This window comes from Orussus abietinus, unplaced genomic scaffold, assembly GCF_000612105.2.
Source record: "Orussus abietinus isolate OABI.00-Male unplaced genomic scaffold, Oabi_2.0 scaffold35, whole genome shotgun sequence".
In the NCBI taxonomy this organism is placed as follows: domain Eukaryota; kingdom Metazoa; phylum Arthropoda; class Insecta; order Hymenoptera; family Orussidae; genus Orussus; species Orussus abietinus.
Window position 1 is genome coordinate 870,495 of NW_019394237.1, and position 16,249 is coordinate 886,743.

Below are 16,249 nucleotides of genomic sequence, written 5' to 3' on the forward strand. Positions count from 1 at the left end.
TCCGATTTTCCAAAACGAATCCCGGAGTTCCCTCTACTTCCGATTTTTCAAAACGAATCCCGGGGTTCCCTCTCCTTCGGATTTTCCAAAACGAATCCCGGGGTAAGGGTTCCCTCTCCTCTCGATTTTCCAAAACGAATCCCGGGGTAATGGTTCTCTCTCCTTCCGATTTTCCAAAACGAATCCCGGGGTTCCCTCTACTTCCGATTTTCCAAAACGAATCCCGGGGTTCCCTCTCCTTCCGATTTTCCAAAACCAATCCTGGGGTAAGGGTTTCCTCTCCTTCCGATTATTCAAAAAGAATCCCGGAGTTCCCTCTCCTTCTGATTTTCCAAAACAAATCCCAGAGTAAGGGTTCGCCCTTCTTCCAATTTTTCAAAACGAATCCCGGGGTTCCCTCTCCTTCCGATTTTCCAAAAAAATCCCAGGGTAAGGGTTCCCTCTCCTCCCGATCTTCCAAAACGAATCCCAGGGTAAGGGTTCCCGTAGAAGCCGCCGACGACTCCCTCGGTCCCCGTCCCACCTATTTGCGAGGCGACACGCAAAAGCTTTACGATCGGGACCCCTCTTTTTGCGCTCTTTATCCTACACGGATGTATGCGTAAACGAGGGCAGGAACAAGTTGAGAGGACGATCGACAAACCGGCTGCCCTGGCGTCCCCGAGTTCGATTTTCCTCCTCTTAGGCGGCCCGATCGCTCCCTCCTCGCCTTTTATACCTCCATTTGCATATTCGTTCCCACGTCGCTTCTACTTATTTTTAGGAACTCCCCGCCAGGACCCGTCGCGCGATATAGTTACGTGGGCGACGGCGAGCTCGTTAACCGCGCGCCCCGGCAATTCCTTGCGACTTCCGCCGCGGCCGCGGTTCCGGACAGGAGTCCTGCCTCCTCCCTTCAGGGCTACGTCTGTTATTTCAATTGACCCAAACACTCTGACACGATAAACAAATAAATTAAACGCGAGAAAATTAGGCATCTTTCCTTCCTAACTTCTCCCCGATTACATTTTCTTTCCCAGGCCATTAGATAAGTAACCTGGATAATGCCGATTTACTATCAATATGTAATTTAGAAAACAAATCTTGAAAATCTTGAAAATTGTGATTTTATCGTTTTCGAGGTTGAGGGAGGTTTTGCATCCTTTTTTTTTACCGTCCATTGTCTGTTAAATTGACCCAAACACTCTGACATGATAAACAAATAAATTAAACGCGAGAAAATTATGCATCTTTCCTTCCTAACATCTCCCCGATTACATTTTCTTTCCCGGGCCATTAGATAAGTAACCTGGTTAACGCCGATTTATTATCAATATGCAACTTAGAAAAGAAATCTTGGAAATCTTGAAAATGGTGATTTTATCGTTTTCGAGGTCGCGGGAGGTTTTGCATTTTTTTTTAATCGTCTGTTGTCTTTTAAATTGACCCAAACACTCTGACGCGATTACAAACAAAGTAAACGCGAGAAAATTAGGCATCTTTTCTTCCTAACTTGTGCCCGATTACATTTTATTTTCCGGGTCATTTGATAAGTAACCTGAATAACGCTGATTTATTATCAATATGCAACGACCAATATCAGTACTACCCACAGGGTAGGCACGTAAATTCATTCAAGTGACTGCCGAACCTCTAAGCCATAAAAAAAATCTTGAAAATCTTGAAAATCTTGAAAATGGTCACTTTATCGTTTTCAAGGTTACGTAGGTTTGCATCTTTTTTTTTCTTTAACGTCAAGGAGCACTCCTATAGGTTCCTATAACTCCTACTAACTATTAACTCCTATTAACTCCACCCGTCGTAAACCTCCAAGCGAAGTCGCCCCCTTCCGATCAATTCGAATCCCCTCCATCGATTAATCGATTGCCGATTTTTCCCAGATCCGCGTTTACGGCTAATTGACCGAGGAAGATCCAGCGTTTCCGGCCCGTTCGATAAAGCGATCCCGCGGCGCAATGTCAGAGGCAACGTACCCACGACCTGGAGCAAGTGTATCGGATACTAGCCGCGATTACCGTGATTGCTCCGACATTAGCTCGAATTATGATAAATGTCCGCAATAACGGGTTAACGTAACCATTACACCGGATTTATAGTAACGACCCCCCGCAATCGTAATTGGCAATCGCGGGGTGGCCGCCGCCGATCCACCTGACCGATCTGCCTCGCCGTGAAAAAAAAAAAATTAATAAATAAATAACTAAAAAAAAAACAAGGAATCGAATACAAAAAGAAGAGGTCATACAAAATAACGCATACAGGTGGCATCACATTTACTCGTTCCCAAAATTCCGAGGTACCCTCTCCGAGGACTCCGTTTCCTCCTCGTCGATGGTGGTCGCCGTGCTCGCACCAGACCCGACATAATAATATCTTATCACCGGGTTTGCAACATAACACAAGCCAAACGAGTCGAGCCGATAACACTCCCCATTCGCCGGGACACTGGATCGAAAGAGACATCCGAATCTCTGTTCGAGGTCGCCCGATCCGTCAGGGAGAGGATCGTGCCCGAGGGGGGATTCACCCAGGAAATCACGTATTTTAACGCTTTAAATCACGTGGGAAATCAGCTGGACATCGCAAGCATAAATTGCTGGAAACCATTGGAAATCGTCGAACTTTTATGATTTTAAGGTCACTGATCTTCAAGTGAACAGCCGCTCGACCGTACCGCTCGTATTCAAGAAAAGGGAATACTCCCAATTGACGTCAAGTCAGAGAGTCGTCCATTTGGCATAAATTACTGGAAATCATTGAAAATCACCGAAAAATGTCATGATTTTAAGGCCGAACGTAGCATTGTTATTCATCATATGAAATCAAAGGCAATTTGTTCTTAAAGAAGGTAATCGCTTTCACTGATCTTCAAGTGAACAGCCGCTCGACCGTACCGCTCGTATTCAAGAAAAGGGAATACTCCCAATTGACGTTAAGTTAGAGAGTCGTCCATTTGGCATAAATTACTGTAAATCATTGAAAATCCCCGAAAAATGTCATGATTTTAAAGCCGAACGTCGCATTGTTGTTCATTATATGAAATCAAGGGCAATCTGCCTTTAAAGAAGGTAATCGTTTTCACGGATTCCCAAGTGAACAGCCGCTCGACCGTACCTCTCGTATTAAAAAAAGGGAATACTCCCAATCGACGTCAAGTCAGAGAGTCGTCCCTCAATTCGCATAAATTAATCCGTCAATATATTCCGCAGGGACGGTTGTTTTTATCGCACGCTCGATACACCCGGGCCGTAAAGTCGAGACGGCACCGCGATTCACCTGGAATTAGCATACAGGTATTCCTTGACGACGTGACAGGGGTCACCGGGAGAGGCTCCGAGTGCTATACAAGGAACTTTCTAGAGAGCGTAAAGAATAATTCCCGGTACGATAGTACAAAATCGAAGGATAATTCTTCGTTATACAATTGTACAAAAGAGTCGAGTCGAACGAGGTTGGCCTTGAACGCGAGGAAGACCCCCGTCGAGGGCTCGCTCTTTCCAGAGAGTTTAAAAAAATAATTCCCGGTACGATAGTATAAAATCGAGGGATTGTCTTCGATATACAATTGTACAAAAAATCGAGCGGAACGAGGTTGGCCTTGACCGCGAGGAAGATCCCCTCAGAGACTGGGCGCTCTTTCTAGGGAGCTTAAAGAAATAATTCTCGATACGATAGTATAAAATCGAGGGATAATTCTTTGATATACAATTGTACAAAAAATCGAACGGAACGAGGTTGGCCTTGAACACGAGGAAGACCCCCGTCGGGGGCTCGCTCTTTCCAGAGAGCTTAAAAAAATAATTCCCGGTACGATAGTACAAAATCGAAGGATAATTTCTTCGATATACAATTGTACAAAAAAATCGAGCCGAACGAGGTTGGCCTTGAACCCGAAGAAGACCCCCGTCGAGGGCTCGCTCTTTCCAGAGAGTTTAAAAAAATAATTCCCGGTACGATAGTACAAAATCGAAGGATAATTCTTCAATATACAATTGTACAAAAAAGAATCAAGCCGAACGAGGTTGGCCTTGAACGTGAGGAACACTCTGATCGAATGCTCGTTCTTTCCAGAGAGCTTAAAAAAACTATTCCCGATACGATATTACAAAATCTAAGGATAATCCCTCGATATACAATTGTAAAAAGAAATCAAGCCGAGCAAGGTTGGCCTTGAACGCGAGGAAGCCCCCCGTCGGGGGCTGGAAGCTCTGGGCCACCTGTTGCGTCGCGGCGCCGTCCCCTGCCCGCGCCTCGTCAACCACGGAGGGCCGAAAAACCCTCCGTGACCGCGGGCCGCATATTTCCCCGTGCATACCGTGTCTCAGGGAAGCAGCCAGGTGAGTCCCGGCGAGGAGGATCACCGCCGCCGCCAGGGCGCGGCCCTTGGCGTCCAGGGCGGTCGTCGAGTCCGGGCGGCGAGGGGCCCGAGCCTCGGGCCCGGCGTCGTTCCCGTGGGGCCTGGGCCCCGCAGCCCGCGCCATCCCGCCGCGCGGCCCCCGTGCTCGTGAGCGCACTGACACTGGAGCGCGGCCGCGCACACGGACACGCTATGGGCACACCTACGCGCTCGCGGGCGCGCACGCGCGACACGACCCTGCCGACACACTTTGCGGCGAGGCCGAGAGGGGTGGCCGGGGCGGGGTGGCGGGCCGGGGGACAGTCCAAGCCGTCAGGATCCAACAGGGATCCAGCAGGGATCGCACGAGAGCGCTTCTCGGCAGGCAGGCCTCTTCTAGTCCATGGCTCGAGCGGGCCCGCGTTCACCCGGTCGCGGTCGGCGGCCGACTGAGCCGCGAATCGGCCGCTCCAAGATGGCGGGCCGCTGGCCCCGCGGCGCCCCCCGGCGGACGGTCGGCGAACTAGCGGGGCCGCGCGACCGGCGGCCCCTTCCCGGGATCGGCGCCGTCCTCCCGATCGCTCGGGTCCCTTCGAAGGTGTTTCTCGACCCCAGGAACTCGTCGTAGCGACGGGACGAGAAAGGAGCGACCCTCTAGGGGGTTTTGGACCTGGGGATTTTCTTTCCAGAGTACCAGAGAGGCAGGGTACTCGCAGGAAACAGCCCGGCGTTTCTCGTTTCGATGACCTAATGCACTCGAAAAGCGAACGAGCACCGGTACTAGCCGAATACAATTACGCTCGTGTACTCGCCGCGCATAGCGGGGGCATTCGATGGCCGGAAGTTGGCTACGTAGCCGGAATTTCCGGAGGAAGCGATCAGCGCGGAATCGCTCGATTATGCCGCCGGTTGGCCGATGGATTTCCATAGAGTCGAGGGATACCCGAATACCGGGGCGTCCCGACGCTTCTGCAGACGCCGTCGCGTGACTCCGTCCCGGAGATTAATATCTGATTTCCGCCACGCGACTAGTTCCCGGCGACGATAAAGAACGCTCCTTTCGGACGTGCCCCTCGATGAGCAAAAACTACGCGAAGACCGATCGCTCGCTTCCCTAGCGTCGTGCCAATTAATGCGGATGCCTAATTAATAATTCTTGCCTTATTAAGGTGAAGTGAAACACGTCGGGGAACTTGATCGACGTCGATGAAGAAGGTTTTTCTGAATGCCTACGTTTCCGACGTTGGTTTTTATATCGACAGCTGGGTCGAATTATATTGCGTATTGTACCAAATGGCATACTCCACCTGTCGTTTTCGTACAATAATTATAAAGAAATCGAAGTAAAGAGACCTCGTATTGCCATCGTTTTGGCATAGAAGCGCATACGACACTTTTTTTTGCTTTTATCCCGTTCAAATGCGAGTTTATCGACTACCAGAGTGTTCTAAATTGTCGTAAAATTGTCCTAACCCTTTCGATTCTCATATCAGAGCCTTCGATAATTGCATATTGATCGAAATATGAGAGCTCGACGCCATTTTGGTTCTGGTTTGGACAGAGTTAAAAATTTTTTTTAAAAAATCCAAATTTTGAATGTGTCAGGACAATTCTTAGATGATCAGAAGTGACATGTCAAAGTTTCGGACAGTTTGGTCTAATACCCTTAAAAAAAGGTGTTGTATTCGAATCGACTGATTAGAAGGGGGTTTCACTTCACCTTAATAATTATAATTTCTCGCATTAGGGCTCTTCGAGACGCGTACAAGGAATACCTCATTAACGGTTTCTCGACGAATTCTTGGCGCCTCACCTGCCCACCGACCTTCGTAATGAGGCGTTCCGTTAATTCGATGACGCCGTTCCGCTCTAAGACCCCGCAATGGCGAAAACGGGCCTCCACGTCTAATTCCAGGACATCCTCGCGCGAGGTCCCCGTTTCGTTCGAAATCCCTCCCAGTAAATATAATCGACGCCTCGCCGAAACCTAACCCGAAAGACTCGCCATGCAAATCGGTAGACCTGGAAAGCGGCTTCCTTCCTCAGCTCGTTAACCTTCGCAATGACACGACGCGTTACTTAACCTGAACTGCAGGAAAGCGCGTAATTTCAGCCTTCGGAGGAGTCCGCCTTCCGGAAGAGGAGCGCGGAACGAGGATGGGAGGAGGTCCCATTCCCGCCCCCGTGTCGGCCGTTTCGAAAGGAGAGAGAGAAGGAAAATGAAAAAAAGAGAAAAAAAAGGATAGGAAAACGAGCGTCGTTACGCAATTCCCACGACGTCGACAATTAACGAGGGATCGCGCGGACGTTCCGGGTTATTTGTCGAGTCCAAGGTCGCCCCCGGTTACGTCCATTTTTCCAGCCCACCAGGAATCGGATGGGTGTTCCAGGCGAGGGCGTCGCGACGTCGAGACTCTGAGGAAAAGCGTCCGCGTTGGAGATGCCTACGCAGAAGAGGAGACGAGTCCACCGAGCTGAGAATTTTCCATGGCGGACGCCGACCAACGGAACACGTGTCCGCGTCGCCGGTTACGTTCGTCCCCGTAGCCAGAGTTAGCTCGAGGAATGGCAAAACCAGTCTACAAGGAGGATGTTGCAACGCTCCTGCAATTATTCATGCATCCTCCTAGAGAGGATCCGTGTCATCCTCTTCTACGAGAGAGGCCGGGAGCGGAGGCGCTCTCCTCTCGACTGTTACCGACGATTGGCGGCCATCTTGGAGGCCGGTTCCTCGCCGAAAGGAGTCGGCATATCGGCTCTCGTCTCTCTCTTAATACATAAATTACTTAATTAGCGAGGAAAAAACCCCTTCCGAAACGCCGCGCGGATTTTAATCGCGGACGTAGGAGAGCGCTCTCCTTCCAACTGGTTACGGACAAGTGGCTCCGGTCTACGGCGTGCTACATTTACGCGGATCTGGGAACTCGGGTGAATTCGCGGGGAACGACCTAACGTTCCTCTAACGGCGGGACCTCCGCGATTCCCCGAGAAACTTTCACGCGTTCGCCGCTCCTGCCGACTGCACAGCCGGTCGTTTGTCCTCCGTACTGCGCTCGGCGAATTTCCTTTTCGTTTCCTCCCGTACATGCGTGCCCTCTTCGTCCCCTTCGTCCTGTTTCGTCCTCTTCGTGCTGCTTCGTCCTCTTCGTCATGCTTCCCGAAGTCATCTCCCTTCATGCGTGTCCTCTTCATCCTCTTCGTCCTCCTCGTCCTGCTTCATCCTCTTCGTCCTCTTCGTCCTGCTTCGTCCTCTTCGTCATGCTTTCCGACGTCACCTCCTTTCGACAAAAAGAAAAAAAAAAATGAAACGATTACTTCCGATTACCCTTAAGGCGTTACGAAAGCGTCAAATGTACATCGAGCAGTGAAAGTATTTATAAAACATTTCGCCAAGCTGGATGCACCGAATAATTTGAAACATTAAGGTGAAGTGAAACCCCCCTCGAATCAGTCGATTCGAATAAAATACTTTTTTTTTAAGAATAATGGACCCAACTGTCCGAAACGTTGACACACGACTCGTGATCGTCAATGAATTGTCCTGACACATTCGAAATTAGGATTAAAACAACAAGTATTAACTTAACCCAGATCAGAACTAAAGAGGTCTTATATTTCGATCGATATCCAATTATTGAAGGCTCTGAAATGAGAAACGAAAGTGTCAGGACAATTGTACGACAATTTGGGACACTCTGGTAATCGAGAAACTCGCAATTCAACGGGATAAAAGCCAAAAAAAGTGTCTTATCCGCATCTATGCCAAAACGACGGTAATACGAGGTCTCGGAGTGAAAATTTAGTTGACACGGAAATCACAGATGGCGCAGGGGGTCCCTCTGCAGTCACTTAGGGTCTCGAAAAGCATGAATCCAGGGGATTTCTGGAGATTTTACATCGATTTCTTAATAATTCTTGTACGAAAACAACAAGTGGAGTATGCCATTTAGTACAATGCCCAATAAAATTCGACCCAGCTGTCGATATAAAAACCAACGTCGGCAACGTAGGTATTTAGGTAAATCCTCATTACCAACGTCGATCGAGTTCCTCTACATGTTTCACTTCCCCTTAACCCGAGACCGTAACACCTTCAAGCCTCGTCCTCTCAGTTCTTATTCGTACCGGCGGAGAAACATGTAAAACGTAAAAAATGCTCGGTAAAAAATGTATAAAAAGCGTTCCAACTCCTGGAGGATCTATCGGCCGGAGTTGGAGCGCTGGGGCAGCTCGATTCGATTTACGGACTCCGTTAAGCTTATATCATCCGTGGCCGATGGAAAGTAGAGAAGAAACTTGACGAAACAGAGGGAGAGAGAGAGAGAGAGGAAAAAAATGGAGGAAAGAAAAGGAAAAACCTCGAGCGGATTACGACGTGCCGGCGTGAGATCCACGGTGGTTACGGCAAGCCTCCATTGTGACGACGAAGAAACCCGAAGGAAGTGGCTCCTAGCGGCGGCATATCTCGGCGTTTTCTCCGCGCGGTTAGACTGCGCAGAAGGTGCCTCGAAAAACCTCTCGATTAGTCGAGGTTGACACAACCGCTTCGACGGGGTGAAAGAGAACGATAGCCGGTCCTTTACGGCGTATCGTTGCACCTCCTCCCATGGTTTCCACCGCATATTAAGGTGACGTGAAAGTGGCGTCGAAGAGGTTTCCTTTATAAAACATTTCTCCCAACTGGATTTACCGAATAGCTTGAAACTTCACACCGTGAACAGGGGGACTACAAGGAGGGTCCTGAAACCCATGAAATTTCAATTCTTTTCAAATTTCTTTATGGGTATTTTAAAAATAGTTAATAAAAAAATGAAATTTCCCGAGTTTCAGGACCTACCTTAGGGTCTTCGTATTCACGCTTTAAAGTATTAAACGATTTGAGACAGCCAGTTCTATGAAAAGTTTCACGAAAGATTGAGCTTTCGGACGCCGCTTCCACATCCCCTTGAATCTCGCTCAAAAATGTATTTGGCTCGAAGCTCTACCGAGTTTCGTGATTTCCCCTCCCCGGCGACGAAGTAATCGAGGAACCGCCTCCTCCGGGGGACATCTGAAAGCGAGACAAGAGGGAAATTAAAATTCGGAGGGTTTCTCGTATATCCAAGATGGCGGCGCTTCGGTAGCGGTCCCAGCCCGAAAACCCAGGACTCGCTTCGTGTTTTCGCAGCAGTGGTGCATCCTCGTGACTCCTCCGTCCCGGACAATGGAAAAGGTCGCCGCGGCCTGACATTTGCCGCGGGTTAATAATGCGCCGCCGAGAAAATAATATAATCCACCGTCGATATCGAAAGGCGAGGAGACGAGAAGAGGGGCGCCGCGCGAGGGGGTGCGTCCGCAAAGGTTCCGAATTGCATCTTGCGACCGATCGTCTCTACCCGCCTTTAAAAGAAGGATCGATCAACCGAAAGAAATAAACACCCTATCTTAAGCCACGTATAATCGCAAGGAACAGTTATTTCCTTGGGAAATGATACCCTTTAGTTTTTTCAGACGTACGTTCATTGTGGATTTCCTTACAGCGATGCATACTCCTACGAGATGAACTACCGTTTATCTTTTTTTTTTTTCATTCTCTCCATTCTACCTTTGGGAGTCGTGAGAATCCGCCGATTCGCCTCGCGGGGACTCCTTCGCGCCCCCTTACGGCGAATCTCCCGTGAAATTGTCTAAAACGTTCGAACGCTCGAACCGTTTCGAACGTCGAGCGCTGAACGGTCGGCGGGTATGGTGGAAGGGTGGGGGGAGCGAGAGAGAGGCACCGCCGGCCGGGCCGGGAGATCGAGAGAGAGGCGGCGATGCGGGTGACCGGGCGAGCGAGCGAGAGGCACCGAGGCGGCCGACCGAGGGAGCGAGAGAGAGGGAGGGAGCCACCTCGGCCGGTGGGCCGGCGGCTCGGTGTGCGCGCTCGCGAGCCCATACCGACGTGCGCGCGACGGTGTGCGCGGCGCGCGCCGCCTGGCACGGCCAGGTACCAAATGCCACAAGGTCACGAGTTACGCGCAACACATAGAGAGCGCACTCGGCGGACGGGGGGACCGATCTCCGGAAACTTCGCGAGCCCTCGAGAGGCGCCGTTGCCTAATCGGCACGCGAGACTGCGCAAATGTCGCATCTCCGCGCCACAGAGAATCGACAAAGGAGCGGAATTAATTCTAGAAATTGAAAACGACCTTCCGAATCCGACTGGACGATAAAAAGAGGGCCAGCTCGGAACGCGTCCGACCGATGATAAGCGCGTATCGCGCCCGTTAGCGCAGCCATCTTCTAATTGTCCGTCCGGCGGGTCCTCCTCCGCCGTCTTGAATTAGCCGGCAACAAAGAGCCTCTTACGGAGGCCTCTTCCTCGGAATCCGGGGCCCGATAGCCTTTTCCCTCACGATTCCATGGCATAACTGTATCCAGGAGTCCTCCTTGCACCCAATCTGGTTATACATTTTCCTCTCAAAGGCCAGGCTAGATTAACTATAAAGCGTCAAGTAATATACGTGCTTTTCTATCCGTATATTACAACGTATAATACGTCCCTAGTTTTTTACGCAGGCAGGAAGTATATAACCCCAAACGAAACGTTCAAAGCGCATGCGCAATATCGTCAATAGCCAATGAGAGTCCACCCATTAACCTCTAAGAGAGATTCTCATTGGCTATTAAGGGGATTACGTTTGACGTTTCTTTATAACGGCTGATAACGGCTATTTGAAATCGAAAGATTCGTAGGCAATGTTTGTATCAAAATGTATATGAAGGTGGAGGACCAAAAAGTAAATTATGGGATGATACAAACGGACAAGATGGATGTTTATAACCTACCGGATACCGCATACCCTACGTCTCTCTTGTCCACCATATTTGATACGTTTTCTCTACTGGTTTTCTACGTTTCCTTCGTCGTAATATAAGTGAAAAACCTCGAAAATCGTGAAATTACCTAACCCTGTTAAAAGGTTACCAGGGAACGGCCGGGTTCGGCTCCGATCGTGACTTAGGAAAGCGACGCCATCTTGCGGAAACGTTCCTCAATAATGACGAAGCGTCCCCCTACCTAATTAACGACACTTTCGAGAAGATTGGTAAACCTACGGTCATATTTAATCGCATCAACGGCCTTGGTACTGCACCGAGACGAATATATCGGGCTTAATATCTCGACGCTCCGAATGTTCCGCGGGAAAACAGGAATGAAATAAATCACCGACGTCGTCAAATCGGCGTATAGGGAAAGTTTCGACGAACGTAGGAAACTGTACAGTTAGGTGAATCCAAGATGGCGGACTCGCGGGCTTCCGCCCGGCCAATGGGAGGGCGTCACGTGACCTAATATGTCCTGCTCGAATATCTTTTACGAGACACTCGGGCGTACCGAAATTGCGCGTCCCTGTCCTCTCCCGTAGCCATGAAAACGAACCTCAGGTAATACGCAGGAGGAAAGTCTCTCTCTCTCTCTCTCTGGATTCTAAAGATACTCGGAAAAATAAAAAGAACCGGGCCCCGTCCAAGGTATACGTATATGTCTTACGGCGCGATCCTCGGCCTACCGCTTCTGCGACGGGATGCCGAGAAAAGGAAAGAAACGAGCTAATTGACGTCACCGCGAGTGGTACCGAATGGTACCTCGCATTCTCACGGCGGGATAACCTCGCGCTCTCCCGCCTTGCCTCGTCTCCCGATAGGTCGCGCTCCTAACGCTCGAATTCCGCGGCCGTAAGCCGATGGTAATTGCCAGAAGGGTGAGCCCCCCCTCCCCCCCTCCCCCCGGCGGGAATTGCGTCCCTTTCGAATTATTGCACTCGCGTTACGGCCGTGTTATTGCGATACGCCGCGAGCCCGCTCACCTTTCAAACTGGCCAAGATGGCCGCCAGGGGGCGATGTTAGTCAAACCACTGATTATAACTTTATCGTCGGAGTTGGAACGTATCCTCTCCCGATAAATGATAGCTAACATAACATAACCAATATTCCCGGTGGATATATGCACTAAGTACCGATGCGACGATTGCTGATGAATTTATACCGTTCGTAGATTTTATGGATCTAGTGAGACTCGACCTCGCAAGATGGCGACACAGAGGGCGTCAAAGTCCCGTAGGTAAGAGGAACGATGACGCAACGAGTAAATATTAATATTTAAAAAAATATGTTTTAGGGTTCTGGGCGCGTATTGATTGATTTTATTTGGAATCTGAATAATTCTTGTTGTTAAAATGAGCGATTCCGATGAGACGGAAGGTGGACGACGGATCCAAGGCGAGAAGAGGAGGAAAGCTATTTTGGAGAGACTGAGTAGAGATTAATTAGATATTTGGCTTATATATCTAAAGGGGAATTGAATAATTAATGGTTATTCACATTTCAGTTAATAAAAAACGAATTAGTGAAGCAATTGACACGACGGATAAATGTATACCGACAGGTATCGGTGCAGTCGAAGCAGGTCCAGCTAATCATATAATTATGGGCATTCAGTTTCATCAACAGGACTATGTATATATAAATGTGAGATAATAATCTCACTTTCTATAAGATTCGTTATTTATGTTACCGATCAATCATCAGATTTATTTATTTCATGTCTACTGCAGTCCATTTTCGATCACCCGAATATTTTTGCACTATTAGTTCATTCGTTGTGCCCTAATCTTCATGGCCATGTAATGGTTAAAGCTGCACTGATTTTAAGCCTGTTTGCAAAGCAAGTAAAAAATGCTAATTTATGCAATAGTAATATTCATATATTGCTAGTAGGCGATCCTGGTTGTGGGAAATCGCAACTACTGCAAGCGTGTGTAAACATAGCACCTAAAAGTACATAAACATAATTCTTTCAAGAATAAACCTTTGTAAAAATAGAAATTAATTGAATAAAACCTTCAGCTTGCTATGTCGATGAGAAATCTTATCCATCGCTCCAATTGGGATTTGACGCAAAGAACGATTCAAATTATGAAACAGGGGCATTGGTACTTGCAAATGATGGATTTTGCTGTATCAATGAATTTGATAAGATTGCAAATCAACAACAGGTGCTTATGAATTGTAAAACAACGATAAACTCAACAAATTCTGGAAATACAACGTCAATTTATGATTCTGTAATAGGTACTTCTGCAGGTTATGAGAAGGCAACATGTTAATGTCGTTAAGCCTGAAAGAAAAATATTTGTACCTGCAAGGACTACTATACTGGCGACTATTACTCCAAATAATGGTTATTATGACAGATCGAAAACTCTGCAGGAAAATTTGAGTACTCATAAAAGACTTTTATCAGCATTCAATTTGGTACTAATACTAACCGATCGTTCAGACGAGGTATTGATTATCAATCTTTTTATTCCACTCGTTTACTAGAAAGTTTTCTGGAATTTTTTCATATTTAAAACAGGAAGACGATGGAAGATTCTTTGAGTACGTAATGAGTTTACGCCAGTGTAGTCAAAAATCGAAAAAAAGGTCAATTTGCAGTTCCTCAAGTTCGACAACTTCCAAAAATAATTGCGAATCGCATAATTCGTTAAGGTTAGAAATCTCTTCTTGGGTTTTATTCAAATAATTGTTTTTAGACGGTAATAATTATATATATGTTGAAAATTATATTTAATTAGGGAAAGACTATCTGCCAGGGAACTGCTTGACCATTTGCCTCAAGAATTGTTTCGTAAATATGTAGCTTATGCTCAACAATATATTGTGCCAAAAATACCAGAAACAGTCAACGATGTTATTAACAAATTCTATTTGGAGCTCAATGAAGAATACCGAAATCATCCAACGTCAGAAGTGTCATTTATAGATAATCAACTTTTGACCTTAGTTGAATTGACTAAAGCTAGAGCAAAGCTGGAACTCCGAAGTAAAACTACTCTAAGAGATGTTTTCGATGCCCTTGAAGTCATGAAATATGCTTCAGACGAGCAATTTGTCTTTCACACTTTTCCTAATGCGATTCATCCACAATCCAACCTTGGGAAATTAACACAAAATAAAGTAAGTATTTTCAACCTTTAATTCTTCCGATCGTAAAAAAGTGGAGCTACCTAAAGCATTTTTCTATTCCAGGCGAAACGATTTCTTACGTTATTAACAAATGAAGCGGCTCGGAAGCAAAAAAATGATTTTACTAAAGATGAGTTGTACAATATAGGAAGAAATGGTAACCTACAAATTAACAATATGTTTGAACTTATTGAGAAACTGAATCATGAAGGATTTCTCCTTAAACTTGGTTCAAAATCCTATAAATTAATTTCAAATTAAACATTGACAATGTTTCAATTCCAAAAAAAAGTTCTAATGTTTTGTATTATAAATAAATATGGTGATTCCCTCCACTTGTGTTGTAATTATGTAATGGCGATTCCCGATAGCTTTATTACCTAGAGAATGAAGTAATTAGCGTTCTTACAGAACTGCTAAAATGTTTTTAAATTAAAAAATTAAGGTATGATTATTCGTATATAAAATATTATCAAGTAACATTGTGGTTGAAATTTCGGTAACAATTCAGAACCTATGTAGTACTAGCTTCATAGTTTAGCAAAAAGATCAATTGACTCACAACATGAACATTTATTGAATTCCCTAACAATCGATATTTTTGCTTAACCGTTATATGTTGAGGAAAATGAAATTCTTGCGGAAAACACATAAGCCTTGCCACTTCAGTGGGGGTGAAGTATCGTAAATTAAGTTCCATTAGAAGTTTAGAACTCTGTTTCATGTCATTCTTATAAGTTTCCAGACACGCAAGCTTGTCCGTTATAACTTCAGTTGATAAAGGACAGTAAACCGAACCAGTTCCTTCTAAATATCGACCGTACGCTTTTGTGAAACAACAGGACCCATTTGTATTTCCTGTACGTATATCGAGAACTTGAATTCTTTTTTCCAAAACCTCTAGTGGCAAGGAATGCTCCGTGCTTGGTTCATTTTCCAAGATTCGATAAAGACTATAACACTTTCTACCATTTATAGGATTTGCGAAATTATCTTCAACAGCTAACGACGCATGTACACTTTTTGGTAATAATCGTATAAATTTTTCTGGTAGTGACTCAACTAAAGTAGAGTTATCAAAGCAGAATTTCATGTTTTGTCTTTTAGCGATCATGTAATATCGATGTCGTGTGTTTGGAATACCAAACTGGCACGGACTAAGTATAAATTCCTTGTAATTAAATCCCGAGCTTTCTATACAAGAAATCAATTGCTTTCTCATTTGTGATTTCTCAAATCCCTTTACATTCTCCACTAAAATGTACTTTAAACTTTTAATTTCTGGAATGAGTTTCAGAACATGCTGGAAAGAAGATGATCTGTTGTCGGAGATATCTTTCTTTAAACCGACTCTCGTAAAGGGTTGACAAGGAGGACTCATGAGAAAGCAATCGATATTCATGCTTTCTATTTCTTTCACATCGAACGACTGTATATTTCTATTTAAATTCAATGTGTGTGGAAAATTAAATCTATATACTTCATTCGACACAGGATTGATGTCAACCGAGGCAACGATAGTTCCTTTCGCTCCACTTTCTGAAATAATAGTAATCATTTATGATCAGTACATAATTCAATCCTTAGAATTCCTTTAAATTGCTGCTTTCAATAAAAAAAAAAACTGTCCAAAAAGTACAGAATAGTATTCAATTATATTGGAAGATTCCTAACCTTGAAAAGCGTAATGCATGCCGCCGATTCCGCTGTACAGCTCCAGTACTCGCATTTTGTCCGCTACTTAGATAACCCGATGTGTTTAAAAGTATCAAAACTCGATATGCTTTACGCGATTAAGTTAATTTGAGACGTACGTTAAATCTTTACGAAATAAAATTAAAGGTTACATTGCCTGAATGAACCGAGAATGCACACACCCATTGTCCAAAATGCCCGGCGTATTCTATTGGTTCTTTCCG

General features: G+C 46.1%; 3 protein-coding genes across 5 annotated transcripts in view; 1 reads left to right on the forward strand and 2 right to left on the reverse strand.

Annotated features, from left to right (window-relative positions):
• LOC105695035 (low-density lipoprotein receptor-related protein 2) overlaps nt 1–4,777 on the reverse strand; it is a 44,479-nt gene extending 39,702 nt beyond the window's left edge. For both annotated transcript variants that reach the window (XR_001103578.2, XM_012416255.2), the window contains exon 1: nt 4,316–4,777. Coding sequence is in view for 1 of the 2 variants with exons in the window: in XM_012416255.2 (XP_012271678.1) it covers nt 4,316–4,481 (166 nt within the window). In the remaining variant the exon portion in view is untranslated. The remainder of the gene's footprint in view (nt 1–4,315) is intronic.
• Nucleotides 4,778–6,001: 1,224 nt separating this feature from the next.
• On the reverse strand, nt 6,002–16,207 carry LOC105695117 (tRNA (cytosine(38)-C(5))-methyltransferase). Of its 2 annotated transcripts, XM_012416426.1 has the most exons (3): nt 16,005–16,207; nt 15,811–15,869; nt 6,002–7,614 (listed from the first exon to the last, which is right to left on the reverse strand). In XM_012416426.1, the coding sequence occupies exons 1-3, from the start codon at nt 16,057–16,059 to the stop codon at nt 7,525–7,527; spliced, it is 204 nt and encodes a 67-aa protein (XP_012271849.1). In that variant the 5' UTR covers nt 16,060–16,207; the 3' UTR covers nt 6,002–7,524. The 2 variants fall into 2 exon arrangements, with proteins under 2 accessions (XP_012271849.1, XP_012271848.1); XM_012416425.2 differs by lacking the exon at nt 6,002–7,614 and having other exon boundaries at nt 14,625–15,869.
• On the forward strand, nt 12,408–14,616 carry LOC105695115 (DNA helicase MCM8). The gene is made up of 9 exons (XM_012416419.1): nt 12,408–12,423; nt 12,481–12,617; nt 12,691–12,830; nt 12,917–13,139; nt 13,209–13,357; nt 13,434–13,646; nt 13,720–13,853; nt 13,940–14,321; nt 14,394–14,616. Exons 2-9 carry the CDS (start codon nt 12,539–12,541, stop codon nt 14,589–14,591), a joined length of 1,518 nt encoding a protein of 505 aa, XP_012271842.1. The 5' UTR covers nt 12,408–12,423; nt 12,481–12,538; the 3' UTR covers nt 14,592–14,616.
• Nucleotides 16,208–16,249: the final 42 nt, after the last annotated feature.